This window comes from Haplochromis burtoni, unplaced genomic scaffold (genome assembly GCF_018398535.1).
Source record: "Haplochromis burtoni strain Fernald_Lab_line unplaced genomic scaffold, NCSU_Asbu1 Contig_47, whole genome shotgun sequence".
NCBI lineage: Eukaryota > Metazoa > Chordata > Actinopteri > Cichliformes > Cichlidae > Haplochromis > Haplochromis burtoni.
Genome location: NW_024582408.1, coordinates 2,663,336 through 2,681,037, shown reverse-complemented (window position 1 = coordinate 2,681,037; position 17,702 = coordinate 2,663,336). Strand labels below are relative to the sequence as shown.

The window sequence follows — 17,702 nt, the reverse complement described above, 5'->3', positions numbered from 1 at the left end:
GTGTTCCAGCGACTTTTACATCAAGTTAGCCTTGCACTACATGTGATTTACCTGTTTTCAATAAAGATGCAAAGACATATCTGCAAAAATCTGACATTTTGATAGATTTTTGACTTGGGTGGGGAAAACAACATGACATTGATGTGTGCAAAGGATTTTTATCTGTCGTCAAACGTCAGTTTTGCTCTGGCTAAATGTTCAAGCATTGTGTGACAAAGAGCTCAGAGACTCTCTAATATATCAAAGTATTTCTGTATGTGCATCTGCTTGTCACCACAACACTTTTACGGTTTGCCTCCAACTGATTACTGCTTAAGATATAAATGGGTAAAACACCAAATTAGAGGTTGTTTGGATTAGAGTTTGATTTTGAGGTTCTCCTGCCTGCTGCATATGTCAGTTTTAAAGATGTTGGAGATTTTTTTTTCTTCCTTGTTATGATTTGGAAAATATATTTGCAATTTTAGAATTAGGAAAATGTTCCATTTGTTTCCCTCAAACTAAATTTGTAATAAACATTTTTTTTAAAACCCAACAAAGAATCAAAAGTCAAATATTGGCTGTTAGCCCATTAAAATCACTGTAAATTTCAAACTCATGGCTTTATTTTGTCTATTCTAAATAAGCAATTTAAAGACTTACAAGTGCACAACATATACATCGTGTGACCCTTCATTATTGAGATGAGAAAAATGAATTTATTGCAGTGTCTCCTTTATTTACCTATTTAATTTTACATTTGCAGCACAGCTTATCTGCAGAGATGGATATTTTTGCTCTTTTCTCTTACTAGTGATGTGCATGTTCCCAAATTCATCTGTTATATCTCCTATTGTGTCCGTCAGGATACCAGAGGGTCAAGCCGATGCCGGGTCCTTGGCAGCAGGAAGGCTGCGCTCCCTGGAGGACCAACTAACCAGAGCCAAACAGAAGATCCACAGCTTCCAGAAACTTACTGGAGATGGTAAGCAGAGTAGAGTTACCTAAAAGGTTGCAGGGAAGAATTTGGCACAGAGCTTACAAATATGAGGAAAAAAAATTGATTTTCAAGGTGTGGGCTGTCTATGAGCTTTGAGTCTATGACTCCTATGAGCTTTTTCCTGCAGCGAGAATCTGAGTCTAGTCTGGCGTTAAGCCTGCTCTAGCTCTGGAGCAATAATGGCAAAGCCACATGATGAGATGGACAGGGCTATGTGTGTATTTGCCACCCTAAGCATGGTCAGAGGGGCAGGTAAGCTGTCAGGTGAGCAAAGAAATGTGTGAATGAAATGGAAGCAGTGTGGATGTACCATTGGCAAGAGTGAAAGGTGAGGGGAAAAAAGAGAAAAGGGGGGAAAAAGACATGCGAGCTTGGAGGGCAGAGCAGGGTCAGTCTCTCCATCTTGCCGCAGGGGGAGGAAAAAGCTAAAAATACCCTTCAGCTTTTTTCCACAAGGGAGGCACTAAAGAGAAAAGAGAATATGTGAGAAACAAGGGAAAAAATAAGAGCTTTTCCCTCTTCACCAACTCCTTCCCCTGCTTGAGGCTGTTCTTTCCTTCCCTCGATTTTTTTTCTTCTGTTTTTCTCCACAAAAATGAGAGCAGGCAGCTGTGTTATCCATGTAGGTTACTCCACATTGTTTGGCTCGGGAGGGGTATAGAGATCCTCCCTGTGTTCGAAAAACACAAGAGCGCCATCGCAAGCAGGAGGGAAAAAGTGATCAAGTTGTTAATAATGAGGTCAAAAAAACACCCAGAGACAGAGTATGAAAGAAGAAGACTCTAATGGTTATGTTCCCAGACCTTGCTTTGTGCTTGTAGGTTATTTACGCTCTCATAATATAATGCTCAGATATTCTGAAAGTCCTCCTGGCACCTTGTTTCTTCTAGCTGAGTAACTCAATAGTTCTACGCCTGTGCCTAAAATGTCACAGAAGCTGAGTGTCTTTGTTGGTCCTTGTAGGTCCCGGGCCCACTCAGGAGGAGCTGCGGCGGAGGGTGGAGAATGGGGTTAAGGAGTTCTGGTACTTTGTCCGCAGCGAGGTGAAGAAACTGGCCAATGTTGAGCCCAGCGAGAGGCAGAAGTACGCTGACACACTCCTGCAGGACCTGGGACACCAGGAGAGGTGGGCTGCTTGGAAAAAATGGGAAACACTCGCAGTGAAACCAGTGATAAATTTACAAAAAAAAAAAATCATGTTTTGTTTTTATGTCTTTGATTTAGTGTCGCCATCTTAATAAGGTGCAGGCCTGGCTAATGGCTCCTTTCTGTGTGGAAGGCTTTATGAAGTCTGCAAAGATTTCATCTTGTGTTAAAATCTGGGTGATTGTGGTTGCTTATGTGGTTTGGAAATATTAATATATGCACATAAATGTTATCTGTTGGTTTGCTTTCTCTGTTTTTCGGAGCAAAATTGCAGCAGGTTCGGTCGAGGAAAAGCATTCTACATCCTGAAAATAATATACTTTGTTTTGTAGGGTCTAAAAGCATTTAAAAATCCCTCACCTATCAAACTATTAGCTACTCAGACTTTTTAGTCATGTAAGAGGCCCCAACACTGGACAGTCCACAGAACTACAGCACAAGCCTGGTAATTTTCCATTTAAAACGCCTTTCAAATCAGGAAACAAAAATACATAAACCACCTGTAAATGTTCAACATTTGCAGTTAACATACAGGAGTTGGCGCAGTATCCCACTCGAAGAAAAAAAAGTCCCTGCGAAAGCGCATGTAATTCCACCCTTACACCGCCCCCGGGATAAAAGCATATAAATGTGCTGACAATTATATGTATTTTTGCAGCAGAAGGGTCAATAATGCTGCCGTTTGGGACGTTAATGACAATCTGCGGGGGAATTAGTTTCATGGTCCCTGTGGTTAGTGCTCCAGGCCAGTAAGGACAAGTGATGAAATCTATAAGTTCATTATGCCACAGAGAATGGAGCTGTTAAAAATCCCAACTCGACATCCAATGCTTGGTTAAATAAGTTTATCTGTTTGTTGCTAAATTAATCAAAAGTGTTTCATATTTCACGAAGTAGTTTATAAGTTTAAAAACTAGGGTATCGCATCGAAAGCAGTATTGAAAAATTAAAAACGGCTCTGAGCCCTATTAATATGTAAGGTGTTTTTCAGAGCCTCTCCGTTCTTTTGGTTAGGATTTTAAAGTAACAGTAAGTAACACACACGCACAGCTTATCATACGTGTGTCCAAGTGTAAAGAAAAGGGCTTGCACAACTGTCAGTCATGGCTACTTTTGATCAATTCTAACTTTTTTGTCACCTTTAGGACTAAATAATTATTAAGGTACCAGTTAGTTATTTAGGCAAACAGGTTTTTAAAGAGATACTGTAGGAACTTGGATTATAGATGTGACTAGTGCTAATGCCATCTGTAATAAATGGGATAAAATCCTGATAGTCTTGAAAGCAGTGCTACGATAGCTGCTGAGTAATAAAGGGCAAAGGTCATGGACACACTTTCTGTCATTTGGATTGCAGCTTTGCAGAGAAAAGCCGGGTGTCACTTTGCCAAGTGGCTCCATTGTAATCCCAATGAAGTGGCTTATAAAACCCATTGTCTTAGTCATTGCTGCCTAAGAAGCTTTCCACAGACTGATTCCACCGCCTAATACACAGGCAGACATGAGCACACGGTCACAGACTTTCACACGCATTCGCTTTCTATCTAACGTCCCTCCCTCCTCCCCTTCTCGCTGCAAAGATGGAGCAGAGGTGGAAAGAGCAGGGAAATGTTTGACTTAAATAAATCCTTGTTTAAATTCTGCTCAGCAAGGTTGAAAGGTCATTGCCTTAAAAATTTCCAAGGCAAAAAATGCAGCACGCTTAAAAAAAGCACTGAAAGTGCTGAAAATGATCACTGCATTATAGAGGGCTTTTAATTTGACTAAGTTTTACAGGTAGCTCATAAAGAACTGTCATAAAACAACAGGTCAAAGTTTGAATGTCTGCAGCAGGAAATTAAGCAATCAAAAATGTGTCACAGTACTGTGTGTGTGTGTGTGTGTGTGTGTGTGTGTGTGTGTGTGTGTGTGTGTGTGTGTGTGTGTGTGTGTTATGGTTTCTCGGTAATATGCTATAATAGCACTGTAAGCTCAGTGTAAACTTAACCTTAAGCCTAAAATAATCTAGCTGAGATAACGGTTTAAAATCACAGTTAAAAAGCACGCCATGTTAACCTCCTAAGACCCAAACTCTTCCACGGCATGCATTTTTAATTTCTCTTTGACATCTGGGCATATTGGGACCTGATGAATGTAAAAACAAAGAATTACCAAATTTTATTTTATTTTATTTTTTGTTACCTGATTTTTGTTTCTAAGAAAAATGAGAGTCACATATGAGGATATTCATTTAAAATTTCAATAGACTCTATTTTTCTAACACCAATAATCTAGTTGATCAGACTGATTTGCATACTGTAGAAAGCACCCAGAGAAGGAAATGTGTAATTTGGGCTACAGAACATCTGGCAATTTTTATGACTTCTGTTGAGATAATTACTACATGTCTGAAAGATGGAGGGTTTTGTAAGTTATATTCAACAGTGCTACAAACATATCCGCTGGGTAGCCTAAACTCATATAACTGCGCTTCTAGAGAATGAAAGCCTCACTGAAAGCCTGTAACTGAAACCAGAATAAATTCACAGAGTAGAGCACAGCAATTAAAAAAATATTTAGATGATAAAAAAGAACCTCTTGTCTTTCCTCCCTTTTGCACATAATCTGCCTCAACTGACTCGGTGATATTTATGCTTTAATCTGAAACCTGTAATTGCTCTGCAGTCAGTGCTGAGAAAAGTTGTGCAGCTGCAGCCTTTGGCGCTTCACTTTCGGCCAATCAAAGGCTGTGGCAAAGCTCACGAGCTTCAGATATCCATAAGACCCCACACGCTTAGCCGCACACAATGCAATGCATATGCTAGGTTTCACATCAGCGCGGTGTTCTCCTGCCTTGCTGCCAAATCCCTCAGGGCTTGTCTCTGGATTCCTTCTTGTTAGGTTTTTGCAACGGGCCAGTTTGCGTTTCCTTTGCACAGAGGGTTGGTTATGGCTCCCCTGTGCACTACAGGAGGAGACATCCATTTACACGCTGTGGTTCCAGCTTCAAAATGGGACAGTGACTAATGATGCTGTCTTCGTTAGCTTTAACAAGTAAGACGCCATTCGCTGTGCCGCACTGTTAAAAAGGGGCCATGGTACGGTTTTGTGTCGCACACATTTAGAATACATTTTCAGACATATATGTTGTGGAAAGGAGACACGTAAGCTTTCTCAGATTAATTATGAAATAATACTTTTCAGGTTTCTCCTCTGCAGGGTTTTGGATTGTCAAGTAGACGTATTATTAACTTTTCAGCATATTCAGCTGCCTCTCTAGTCAGTTTCTCGTCCTTTGGCTTAACACCAACTCAACTTCCTTAGCTGCATGTGAACCTCTTTTCTGCAGCAGAATTCTTAAAGAGGCGCTCCTGCTCTCAACAGACCCCCAAAACAGAAGAAGTGCTACTGTCGCAAGGCCCATGTCTATACAGTGGATGTGGCACACACCCAGTGGCAGGATGAAATTCTGCATGCTGATTCACTGTTGCAGCTCATTTGGGTCTCTTAACGGAACTGATCTGTTGATAATTTGACATGTACGTCCCCTGCTGTAACACTTTAAAAAGTTTCCTGGAAAAAAAAACTCTATAACAACCTGGACAGGAAGCCACCCAATAGGAAAAATACAAGATGGGAACGGGTGGGGTAAACTGGAGTGAGCAGATTATTTACTAGTAAATCGAGATGCTTTTGTTTAAAAAAGAAAAGGAAAAAAGATAAGAAAATGGTGAGTTAAAATACCTGGGTGGTCTACCTACACCTAACTGAAGTTTATGTTGAAGAAACACTGCGTTACTTTCATCTTCCCTGCGTGTCCTTGTATGCACTGCTGATTATACGTTAAAGAACTCTCAGTCACACAGGATGTGACTGATTTGGGTCAAACAAATGACTAATAAATTATGTGTGTCTGCGCGTGTGCGTTTGTGTGTTTGTGTGTGTGAGAGAGATGCTTTTGCATTTGCCCTTAGCTGCATATATCTCAGTTCTCGTGTAACTTTGGAAGTGGATGGTCACGATATTAAGCGGCATGTGACACATACACAAATTTGCTGCCAGCAGCATGCAGATGGCCAGCTTAATGCAAAAAGCAGCTAAACAACCAGAAAGACACTGTTGTCAGTCAGCATTAAAATTTATTTCCTGTTAATATAAAAGACTATTCAGACTTTGTAATGCTTTACTCGCACAATATACTCTTGTCTGGTTGATTTTCTTATCCAAGTGTTTCACAGGTAAGGTGTATACCATTATAACATTGGGGAAACTGATATGCTACAGGGAGAGGAAACATTTCCTTTTATTGAGGACAGTTTATGTCCAGGAAAGCGCAGATAGAGATTAGAATAAAAATTGATTACATATTATGTAAGAACTCCTTTCGAATCATTTCATCATGTAGATGAAAGATAAAAGGAGCCGGCCGAGGTGGTTCGAGGATCTGATGGGGATACCTTCTAGGCGCCTCCTGGGCATGGTGTTGCTGGGATGTCCTACTAAGAGGAGACCCTGGGGCAGACTCAGGACATGCTGGAGAGTTTATATCTCTCAGCTGGCCTCGGCGTTCCCTTGGATGAGCTGGAGGAGGTGGCTGGGGTGAGGGAGGTCTGAGCTTGTCTGTTTACACTGCTACCCCCACAGCCCTTCTCCATATGAGTGCAGATGGATGTTGCACATTTAATACTGCCCACATATCAAAAATAGAAGTGGGCAATATGGTTATGGACTAAATATGTAATTTTATTTTTTGATATTTTTATATCTTGATATCAGTGGCAATAAATTCTATTAATTTGTGAATTGCAGCCAACCAGCAGTAACAAAGCCTATAGCTTTGTTTCTGTATTTCACACAGAACTATAACCTGTGAATCCTGATTGATCGTGGGCCAGATGAGTCACTAGTCATTAAAGTTCTAATTATTTTACATTGTAATCTCTATTTCCAGTACAATTCATATTAAGCAATGTTCATATTACCAACAAATTGACTTTTTATGTCCTTAATTAATATTAGCCTGTGACTGGATACTTTTCACACACCCTGAAAGGCTCATGCTTTGCACAGCGAAAGATGATTAACTTGTTGACCTGTTAAGGACATAAGGTTGTGTGTTTTATTATCTTTGAGAATGTACACATATTACCAAGGAGTACCTAATATAAGTGCGCTAATTGCATTTAAAAGCTCTGTGCCAGATGTTGACACTGTTAATGAGAGCAAAAGAGTGTCTGTTCTAAATACGGGGGGGGGGTTCAACTGCAGTCAGATTATTAAGTACAAGCCTCTCAGAGATGTACTTTTGCTTTTTGGGTAGGAACTGTGGGCGTTTGGCACTAAAAGCAATGCTCATAGATGTGAAGTGCAGTGATTTGCAGATGCACTGCTTTTAATCTGATGTTACTGGCAATGCTCGCATCTAGAAAAGGTGTTTTTTTTTTTTCTGGGGGGGGTGTGTACAGACCTAACAAATTACATGTGCCTGGCAGACTTCTCGAGCGATAAAGTTTTGAAATTTGTGTGTCTGCAGGTCCATCATGACAGACTTGTACTACCTCAGCCAGGCAGATGGAATTGGTGAATGGAGAATGAAGGAGGCTAAAGACCTGTCGGATCTAGTCCAAAACAGAATCACCTATCTACAGGTATCCACAGACACACCAGCTGCTGAGCCAACTGGACTGTACCATTTCACACACAAACATACACAAAGGTGTCGGAGACATAACTATGCTGTGAGCATCGATGCAAATATTTTCTTCACACAAATAAATGCACATATGCATACACCAGAAATATCTTTCGCACTTGCTCGTCTGATTTGCACCGTCCATATCTGTCAACATCAGTTTGCACAACTAGCAGGTGAGTGGTACCATAGCAGACGGTTTCAGCAGTTACATTTGACAAGCTTGTTGTTTGTCAGCAGTTTAGTGTCACCTACGCACATGCGGCAAAGCACAGAAACGCAAAGTGACAGATCAGCACATGTGATATGTGAAAATGTAAAGAAATCTCAATGCACTACAGTAACAGACACAAATGCACACACTCACCAAGAGTCACAGAGATGCACATACACTTACAGGCCAATGCATGCACAACTCAAGACCCGGGACGCATTCACTCGCTTCAGCTGCCCTGCTCCTCTTCTCCAGCTCTGGTGCTGCAGGGTTCCCGGGCAGGGCGTTGTGGTGCGGCACCATGCCCTGCAGCATTAATGAGCCGGTGTGTTTGACGAAGAGGACCCAGTCAGTCTGGCTGGGTGGAGACAGCACCACTAACAGCTGCTGTCACCACCGCTGAGGGATCACACCGCTCTACCAGCTGCCATCACTAATTCATCACACACGCATACACACATTCGTGTACAGATGGATTCATCCGCACCTATGCGGGCAACTGGCGCACATTCACACAACCGCAGCTTTACATATGCACACGCTCATACCCGAAGAGTGTGTGCACGTGAGTTTGTGCGTGTGTCTCTTTCAACATCCCTTACGCATACTCACACATATATACATACTCACACAGACGGACTCCTCCCTCCTGTCCTCCTGTCTCTGCCACTCGCACCAGCCTCTCCTTTCATTCCCGGTTTAACTAACTCCATTTCTCCGTCTGCTCCATCTGTCCACTCGCAACATCGAGGCTCACTTCTTCAGATGGCGCTCTGTTGGACAAGCCTTTCATCTATTTTTGCACTATGAGCCTTTGCGTAGTGGTGTTAAAAGCTAATGAACAAAATCATGTTTTTGATCTTTGGTGCTTTTGCACACCATTTCCCAGAGACCACTTATCACTATAAATCTGTCCAGTGCTTGGCATGGCGTGCTTGTGTGCTTATAATCACAATCACCCTAGCCAGCTCTACAAAGCTTTATTGCATCTTTCAGCTGATTTGTTTTGCTTTTATTTGTGCAATTTTGGCCCCAGCAGGCAGCTGTTTTGTTTCAAAGAGCTACTGTACAAGCTGAGTAAAAACTGGAGCTTTGGCAGCTCTGTGGTTGTGTTCACCTGTTACAGCTTTAAGATAGTTGTCCAGATAGATTTGATCACCTATGCCCCTCAGTGCCAGAGATCCAATCAGAGTAATGTTTACTAATCACTTGGAGTAAGGCATAAATCAAGTGCTCATGTCAATGCCAAAGAAGGAAAGCAGATCGTGTACCTGTTAGTAACACATCTAGAGACATGAAGAGTGCGAGCATTCATCCCATCACACTGTTAACGCTGAAGAATCAAAAGACAGTCTTGATCTATGATTGAATGTTGTTTTCTATGGTGTTAGCTTTTGTCTGTTGTGCTTACATGTACCCTTGTGCGTAGGTATAGAGTTTAAATCCCATTAACAAAAAGGAGACTTCTCGTGTAACTGGAAAAACAATTCAATAGAAAACCAATTGCAGAATGCAAAACGTTTTGCCGTTGCTTCCAACAAAGAAACTCTTATCAGGAAAAACAAAATGTGAAATAATTTCATAAAATGATCCATGAATGAATAAAGGAAACGACACATGCTAAAACCTTTTAAAAAGTTCTTCCTGCATCGGATTTTCTAATGATGATATTAGATTTAGTTTTTTTCTGAAGGTGAAGCTCGTGCAGCCATTGTAGATGTTCATGCTAATTAACCAGTCCCTCTAAATGACACGCGATTGCACCTTCATGTGTAAAATATGTCACAGCCTGTCAGCAAGAGGTGTTTTTCCTAAAAAGGCATCCGTGAGGAAAATGCAGAAGCTTTAATGAGCTGAATATATTATGCAGTTTATTGCTGAAACATCAACATATTATTGTAAGTCTCCTGCCAGCAAAGCGCAGCAACACCGATTTTACTTCAAACGTGCTGGAGTCTTACTTTAGAGGGGGTCTATTATGCTCATTTACAGCGTCGTATATTCTACTTTTGGACTATACTACAGTAACTTCACACGATTCACAGTTCAAACTAATACTGATATATAACTGCTCATCTTACAGTGCTCTGTTTGAAATGAGCTGTTTTCACTCTTTTGTCTTTCCCTTTAAGTTCTGGGCCTTACTCTACGATGCTTGTTCAAGGATATCTTTCCATTATCTGCATTCGTTTACTCTAACATTGTCGATCTGTTTAAATGATCACACAAAGGTTGTTATCTACTAAGTTAACCTGCATTCACACAAAAGGGCTGGTGTTGGCAGCATCTGACGAATCCTAAAGTGGCGTTTCACAGATCACATGACTCTTCTTCCAAGAAAATGATCACTATGAGCCCCTACAACAGAAACATTATCAAATGTATAGAGAACTTAGGAAATGCGACTTTAAAACGAAACACTGTTGAAAAAAGGACACATATTGATCGTTAATCATTCATTTTAGCGCATTAAACAGGTAAAATAAACATTTTAATTCCAGTTGATTGTTTTATCACAGATTGTGTTCTAAGTGCTGCTATTTATTTTCTAAGGTGACAGCTGCACCTTAAAACTCTGAAACTTTAAACAGGATCCATTTAAACATTAAAGTTTACTAACTAATAAACAAGAAGTTGAAATCGCTTCAATTTGATTCGGATCCAAGAGAAATTAATTTTGTCCCAGCCGGTGTGAAACTGAAACTCAGAACATAACCTGCTCCTACTGTTCAGGCACAGACGTCTGAGGGATCTTCCAGGAGTTGTGACGCTATTTTCTGGAGAACTGATTTATCAGTAGGTAGTGATTTTATACCTGTTGATCTCTAAACTGGATCTTAACCTGCTCCAGCACAGGTTAGGTTCACAGCATAAGTCACCATGGTGATTTAGAGATGTTGCCTGGATAAGACAAAATCCTGCTTTGTAGTGTAGGCCTCTCATTGGTTGCCTGTTGTAAACAGAACATTCACAGCCAGAGCCTGAGATGACAGTATTAAGCATGCCCCCTCTCTATGACATCACTCAGATCCAAGAGGAGAAAAATTGCTTGAAATCAAACATTTAGAACAGTCTTAAGTCTTGGTTTTTATTCATACGTGCCCTGATCTCATGGTTTTTTGTTTTTTTTTTTACATCTAATATAATCATCCAGTGTGGTAAGATAAATGCGTATGACAAAAATAGGAAAACACAAAAGGAGCCCTTTGAACAACTTGTCACGATTGAATTTCAGCATCACAGTGGATAATTACCTAAGCTCGGCATACTTCTGTCTCAAATTCAGTGGTCCTCAGCCATAGTCCCTAAATAAACAATATCTCCGTGGTCTCTCTAGTGCAAATCGCTCTGCAGCTGATGCTGTGTTTCACACTCAAAAAAAGAACAATTTAAACAGCCACTTAACCTACAGTACAAAGCGCTACTCGAAGGCTGCCTTTGTGCATGCATCGGCCGTCATTATCCTTGAACCACGTCTCTTAAGCGCTGCAGTCATTCCTGCTACACCATTACCGCCCTGGCATCCAACGGTGGCCTCCACGCCGCGAGATTCATTCTACAGAATGATCTCATGCACGTACTGTGACTCGGGGGCCAGGTTTGACACTGAAAACAAGCTCAGGATGCCACTGTAGATTATTAGTTCAGTAAGTTAGCCTACACCTATGGGGGTAGTAGCGGCAGCCTGTAACTCGAAGGGAAATACCTGTGTGGCTTGTTCTGTCACCTCTATGGCTGCTGTAGCCTGTTCATGTTATTGAGCAGCAGCGGTGGTAATCAGTTTTCTTCACATAAAGGATCCTCTCTTCTTTCCTTTTTTTCCTTTTCCTTTTTTTATTGCCTCTTGTCCTCTTTTTACATTCATCACCACATTTTTTTTTTTTTTAATGCTTTCATCCCTTTTCCTCGCCGCTTCCCTCTCCTTCCCTCCTCCTCCACCCTCTCTTCCTTTTCCTCTCCTGCTAGTGTATGATAGGCAGCGTTAGCCGGTGGGTGCCGGGCGGCCTGATTACTGTGAACCATCCACAGCTGCAGCAGCCTAATGAGGAAAACACTCCCATCAGCCGGTAATTGCTGTTTAGGAAGCTGGTTGGCATGAGCGTTGTGGAGTCGCTCAGACCGGCTGCTGAGCGAATCGCTACCCGCCCGGCAACTCATCGACAGCACAGCATGTGTCACTCTCTTCTGGTTTCCAATTTTTTTTTTTTTTTTTTTTTTTTTAATGTTAAAAAAAAGAGAGAAATCCTTGTTTCTTTCCCCAGCGCCTCTCATTTGGTATTCTCCCCCTCAGACTTTGTATGATATTGAAGCTAATGTTCAAGAAGAGGAATGAGACTGAAGTAGTGGGGAAGATGGGGGATTAGAGGGAGTGGAAAGGGGAACAAGCAGGAGGGAAGTTGCAAGAAATAAAGCGCTATAGAGTGGTAAAAGGAGTGATTGTAAAGGTGAAACATTGAGAATGCAGCAAAAGAAAGGGGCTGTGAACCGTGAAGGCATGAGCGAAAGTAAATGATGAGGCTTTCAACAGTCTACATTTTTACTTACTGTCAACAAATCACAGGAATAGAGCTCATCTGACAGATTGTCATCTTTATAGGCTCAATAATTTCTTGAAACAGGTGGTAAACTGCAGTTTAATTGTCAACAAGTGTTATATATTTATACATGGTATATAATACTGGGAGCTATACTTTGCTTAATGTTGATATGCACTAGTAAATATGTATGAAACTGAAAATGTTCTACAGTCTCTATTTTTACAATAATGAAGACAACAGTTTCACACATTTTTAGGGCCATAATTTGTTGGATTAAGGTTTTGGTAGTAATCAATATGTGATTGAAGTAGATATACTTAAAGAGATTTAACGAAAAGGATTTGGATGGATTTTGGGGGGAATTATAGCCATTTTTGTGCACAGTCCTCTATTGTCAGATGCTCAAAATTAGTTGAACAGACTATTATCATCTAAAATATAAGGATTGTTTTTAATTACTAAGATGAAAGTCTTCCCCATCAGTGGCTGCTTGTAGTCTAGAATTCATAGACATCTTCAAATGCTCTTTTTTTTTTCTCCCTTGAAATGCTCTTCCGGGCCTTTATCAAAGCCACCTTTAGTTGCTATTTCTGTAGGCCTCTCTACATTCGTTTTTGTAACTAATGACTGAAAGGATGCTATGCTGGGTTGAGATCATGCAACTGACTTGGCCATTAAAGAATATTTAAATTTTAGTTAAAACTGAGCAGAGAGTATAGATCTGTACATTTCACAATTCATCCCAGTGTTTCTACCAGCATTCATATCATAAATAAAACAGCAGTGACCCAGATCCACTGCCAACCACACATGCCTATTCCATAACACTGCCTCCCTCATGTCTGACAGTACAGTAGTAAAGAGGGAGGCCTCACCTGGCCATGAAACTGTTCTTCGGGAAATAATCCTATTAATTTAATAATAATAATAATGAATTGCATTTATATAGCGCTTTTCGGGACCCTCAAAGTGCTTTACAATTCCATTATTCATTCACTCTCACATTCATACACTGGTGAAGGCAAGCTACAGTTGTAGCCACAGCTGCCCTGGGGCAGACTGACAGAGGCGAGGCTGCCATATCGCGCCATCGGCCCCTCTGGCCATCACCAGTAGGCGGTAGGTGAAGTGTCTTGCCCAAGGACACAATGACCGAGGCTGTCCGAACCGGCAACCTTCTGATTACAAGACGAACACAAACAGTTGTCTAAGCATTTCACTGCATGTCGTACTGTGTATGTGACAAATAAAATTTGAATTTAAATTTGAAAAATCACTATAATTCTTAAGCACTGTAACACTGTAGAAGTATAGAATGTATATCCTTTAACAATAGAAGGTATGAGACTAAAAAGGAGAGGGGGAGGAGGCAAAATTAATTTAAAGAGTAGAGAAAAATAGCATGTACAGCAGGAAAGGCAACCTGGGAGTAAGCAGGCATCGTGAAATTAGAGTGGTGTATTAGATAAGAAAAGGACACAAAACAATATCAGCTATTTGATATTAAAAGTCACAGAGTAGGTCTTTGAGAGATACAAGGTGGAGGTCAAGCAATAAAAAATGTTGAACCACTCTTTCCTTCTCCCAGAACCCCCCAGACTGCAGTAAGGCGAGAAAGCTGGTGTGTAACATCAATAAGGGCTGTGGTTACGGATGCCAGCTCCACCATGTCGTCTACTGCTTCATGATCGCTTATGGCACCCAGCGCACGCTCATTCTGGAGTCTCACAACTGGCGCTATGCTCCCGGCGGCTGGGAAACAGTCTTTCTGCCCGTCAGTAACACCTGCACTGACCGCTCTGGGGCCACCACTGGACACTGGTCAGGTGAGTACACACAAAATTAACAGCACAACAATGAATTACAGACAGTGAAAGCCTCAGAGATGCCAGTTGTGACTAGTTGCGCGCTGATTTCTGGACGATCCCACCTAAAACAGGCTTTGCCAGACCTTTTCTTTCATGCTGTTACAGCGAAAGCAAAGTGTGAATTCCCTGGCTAAGCATTACTATGCAATTCTTGTTAAAACGTTTTGGCAGCCAGTGTAGCAGCACGTTAATGTTCATAGATTTTATAGCCAAAAAGGAAAAAATCATTTTCTGTATGCACCTCACTCCTCTGACCTACAGTAATTTTATATGTGCAAAAGTCTCTGATAGAGCCTAGAGGCTGATATTGAAGGGAAAATTCTGATTCACAATTTCCTGCACATCCTGTAGGTTTCATCACAGACCGAGCATAAATAAACTGCATCAATTAGAGCTAATTTATGGAATCCTAGGTTAAGAGGACTGTTGTCATTTCTCTGTTGTAGCCCCAGGCTGTGGCAGAGACTGACTGAAGGGTCTTATATTCCCATACAGCTTCACTATTGCATCATTTTCCTGTCAAAAATCTATTTTGACACCAAGTTAATTTTCAGCTGAATGTAAAAATGCTTTTTTACACGTATGTTAGTGAAAATAAACAGGATCTCTTTCATTTATAAACAGTCCATGGACCATTTTTCATCAAAGTAGGATTGTTATTCCATCTGCGGTACTTTACATTTAGCACCATTGCTCTGTTCTGGTACACCCTGCCCTTCAGTGCACAAACATGGAAAGACAATGACATGATTAATGATTAAGTTAGAAACAGCGTGAAATGGAGGAACAAGGGTAGAGGTCAATTGCAAAGCATCTTCCAGATACATCAACCTAGAAACTGGCGACCTCCGGTCACACAAGAAAAATGCGTATTCCTTGTTTGGCTTGCAGGTGGTTGCTGGAAGTTAATCAGTCAATGACTCACCCATAACCACAAGTTGCTATGGAAAAAACTGTATTATCCAGCTGACTGGCAAGTGGGTGCAGATGGCTGATAGTCAGTAAGGGGTGCTGCACAAAAATCCCCTTTGTGATTATTTTTGCAAAAATAATTAGTTGACCGTAGTTTGCATGGAAGATGCAAATTGACTTGTCTGCAAACCCTTGCCGCCTGTTTTTGTTTTTGTTTTTTTTATTAATAGTAAAGCTGAAATGTGCAAACAAACCAGAAAATTGTCGAAAATTAGCAGTAGCTATAAACCTGTGTGCGGTACATCAGTTTCATGTCTTGCACTTGAACTATGTTAAACTGCACTGTCCCTTTTAAATAAATAAATAAATAAATTCAAAAGAAAATTTGCTTTCACATTAATCCTTAGCAGCCATTTCCAGAGAAGTTGGCATCTTCCATGCAAACAACAAGAAACCATGACAATATGCTAAGCAACCAAAGCGGTCTCAAGAGGGTTTTTGGTGCAGCACCCTCTTCAACCTCCAGAAACCACTTACCGACCAGTTAGGAAATATATATATTCCCTTAGCGACCAGTGGCGGATATGTGCTGACTGGTGCTAGGGCTGTGTGCCTGGGGGACCTGAAATAGCACATATTCCAGGTGAGCTCTGTCCATAGTACATGTGGAAGGATATTGGCTGACTGCCATAGTTGGCTCATCTTGAACTAATTCTATGCTTGATTTTTTTTTATATTTTGAAGACATTTTACGTATATGCCAGGGGACACTTAAAGGGAATATAAATATTCATGCAGGTTTGGGGCATAGCTTTAAACCCGAGTCTCTTATTTCATATTTCACATTTGTATTTTTCGCAACAGTAGAAATGCCCATACCAGCACAGCTTTAGGCATTTGCCAAAGGAATAGTCTGGCAGCAAAACCAGTGTCGTACTCATCACCTTCAGATTTACATACAGACAATGCTAGTATGGCTGTTGATTCATGGTGTTGTTATTTTTGCGTGACATTAGAATTCTGCACACTTCCAGTTCATTGTGAACACAGTTGAAGCAAAAGTTAGTTCGTATGTACAGCTGATACCAGAATACCTTAGGCCAAAGATTGATGGGGCTGTTGGGAGGAAAAAGATCTCCCTACTAATGCACAGGCAGCAGAATCATTTATAAATGAATTCAACCGTTTTATAAAGTGCAATTTTAATATGACTGAGTCCCACAGTATATGTTTGTTTTTCCACTTCTAAGCTGACATTACCGGAGCATATGTAAAAGGAGCTCAGTTATGACTTAGAAGTGTTACTATGAGACTGTACCTGCCTCCCTCTTTATCACGTTATCTTCCACTGCCTCCTCGTTCTCGTCGCCATGTCCTTTCAGCTCTTCATTTTTCTCCTATCGCATTATTTTACTTGTGCTCTCCTGGGCTCTCCCTTCTTATCTCCTGCTCTCCCTCTGCCTTCCCTCTCTTATTCTGCTGCCTTTCATGTGTCCTTTTCCACTTTTTAATGTATTTCGTAGGAGTTTGTCTTGCAAACAGTCTCCTATAGATCCATATATGCCATCTGGCAGCGCACATCAGCAGGCAGCTCCCTCCAAATGTCACTACCCTCCTTAGGCCTTTTAGCATTCTGAATTGTTGTCCTTATAAAAGCCTGCAATTTGCAGAGGCAGTAGTTTCTGATAATCAAGCCAGCTAACTAGCTGGGCATAGCTAATGTAATCCTGTTGGGTACTTGGCTACGCCTGTGGTCATGCCTGTTTTGTTAACAGTGCAAGCAAGTACTTTCCTTGGGGCACTAGACCACAAAGGGATGCTAAAGCCTTGGATTAATAAGTAGATATACATTGAATATCTCGCTAATTAAGTGGAGTGTTTGCCCATGCCAGTGCAATTACAGTGTTTAATGTAGTGAATACTGATCTCTTCAGAACTTGTAGTAGTGCCAATACAAGCTGAATTCCCAGATGGTAGTGAGCGCTCCCTTTTGAGGACACTTTATTTCCAACTTTTGTTTCTCTCAAATTCTCCTCTTCAAAATGTTCTTTATCATTTGGTTGTGAATGTCACCACTTGTTTGTGTTTACATTCATGTAGAAACATGCTTTGGGTTGTCCTGTACTGAGTTATGCCTTTGTATTGTTTCTGTTTATGTGGTAAAATTGACTTTTCTGGTATATTGTGTAGCAGCCCTTCACGATTCCAATTTCCTTATATATCTATACATGGTTCTCCCACTTTCTGTTAAGTGTTTTCCCCCAGGACGTGAGACATTTATAGACCTAGAGAGGATCTATGGTTTATGCGTATGTGACAGGGTGTTTCTATCAGGAAAACATAATGCTTGCGGGAAACATCAAAGATAGCAACG

General features: G+C 41.0%; 1 protein-coding gene across 1 annotated transcript in view; it reads left to right on the top strand.

The window, feature by feature from the left end:
* The window catches only part of fut8b (fucosyltransferase 8b (alpha (1,6) fucosyltransferase)), a 91,236-nt gene that overhangs the window by 55,910 nt on the left and 17,624 nt on the right, over positions 1–17,702 (top strand). The window contains exons 3-6 of the mRNA XM_005921515.3: positions 846–964; positions 1,943–2,105; positions 7,638–7,752; positions 14,137–14,374. Coding sequence (XP_005921577.1) covers positions 846–964; positions 1,943–2,105; positions 7,638–7,752; positions 14,137–14,374 — 635 coding nt within the window. The remainder of the gene's footprint in view (positions 1–845; positions 965–1,942; positions 2,106–7,637; positions 7,753–14,136; positions 14,375–17,702) is intronic.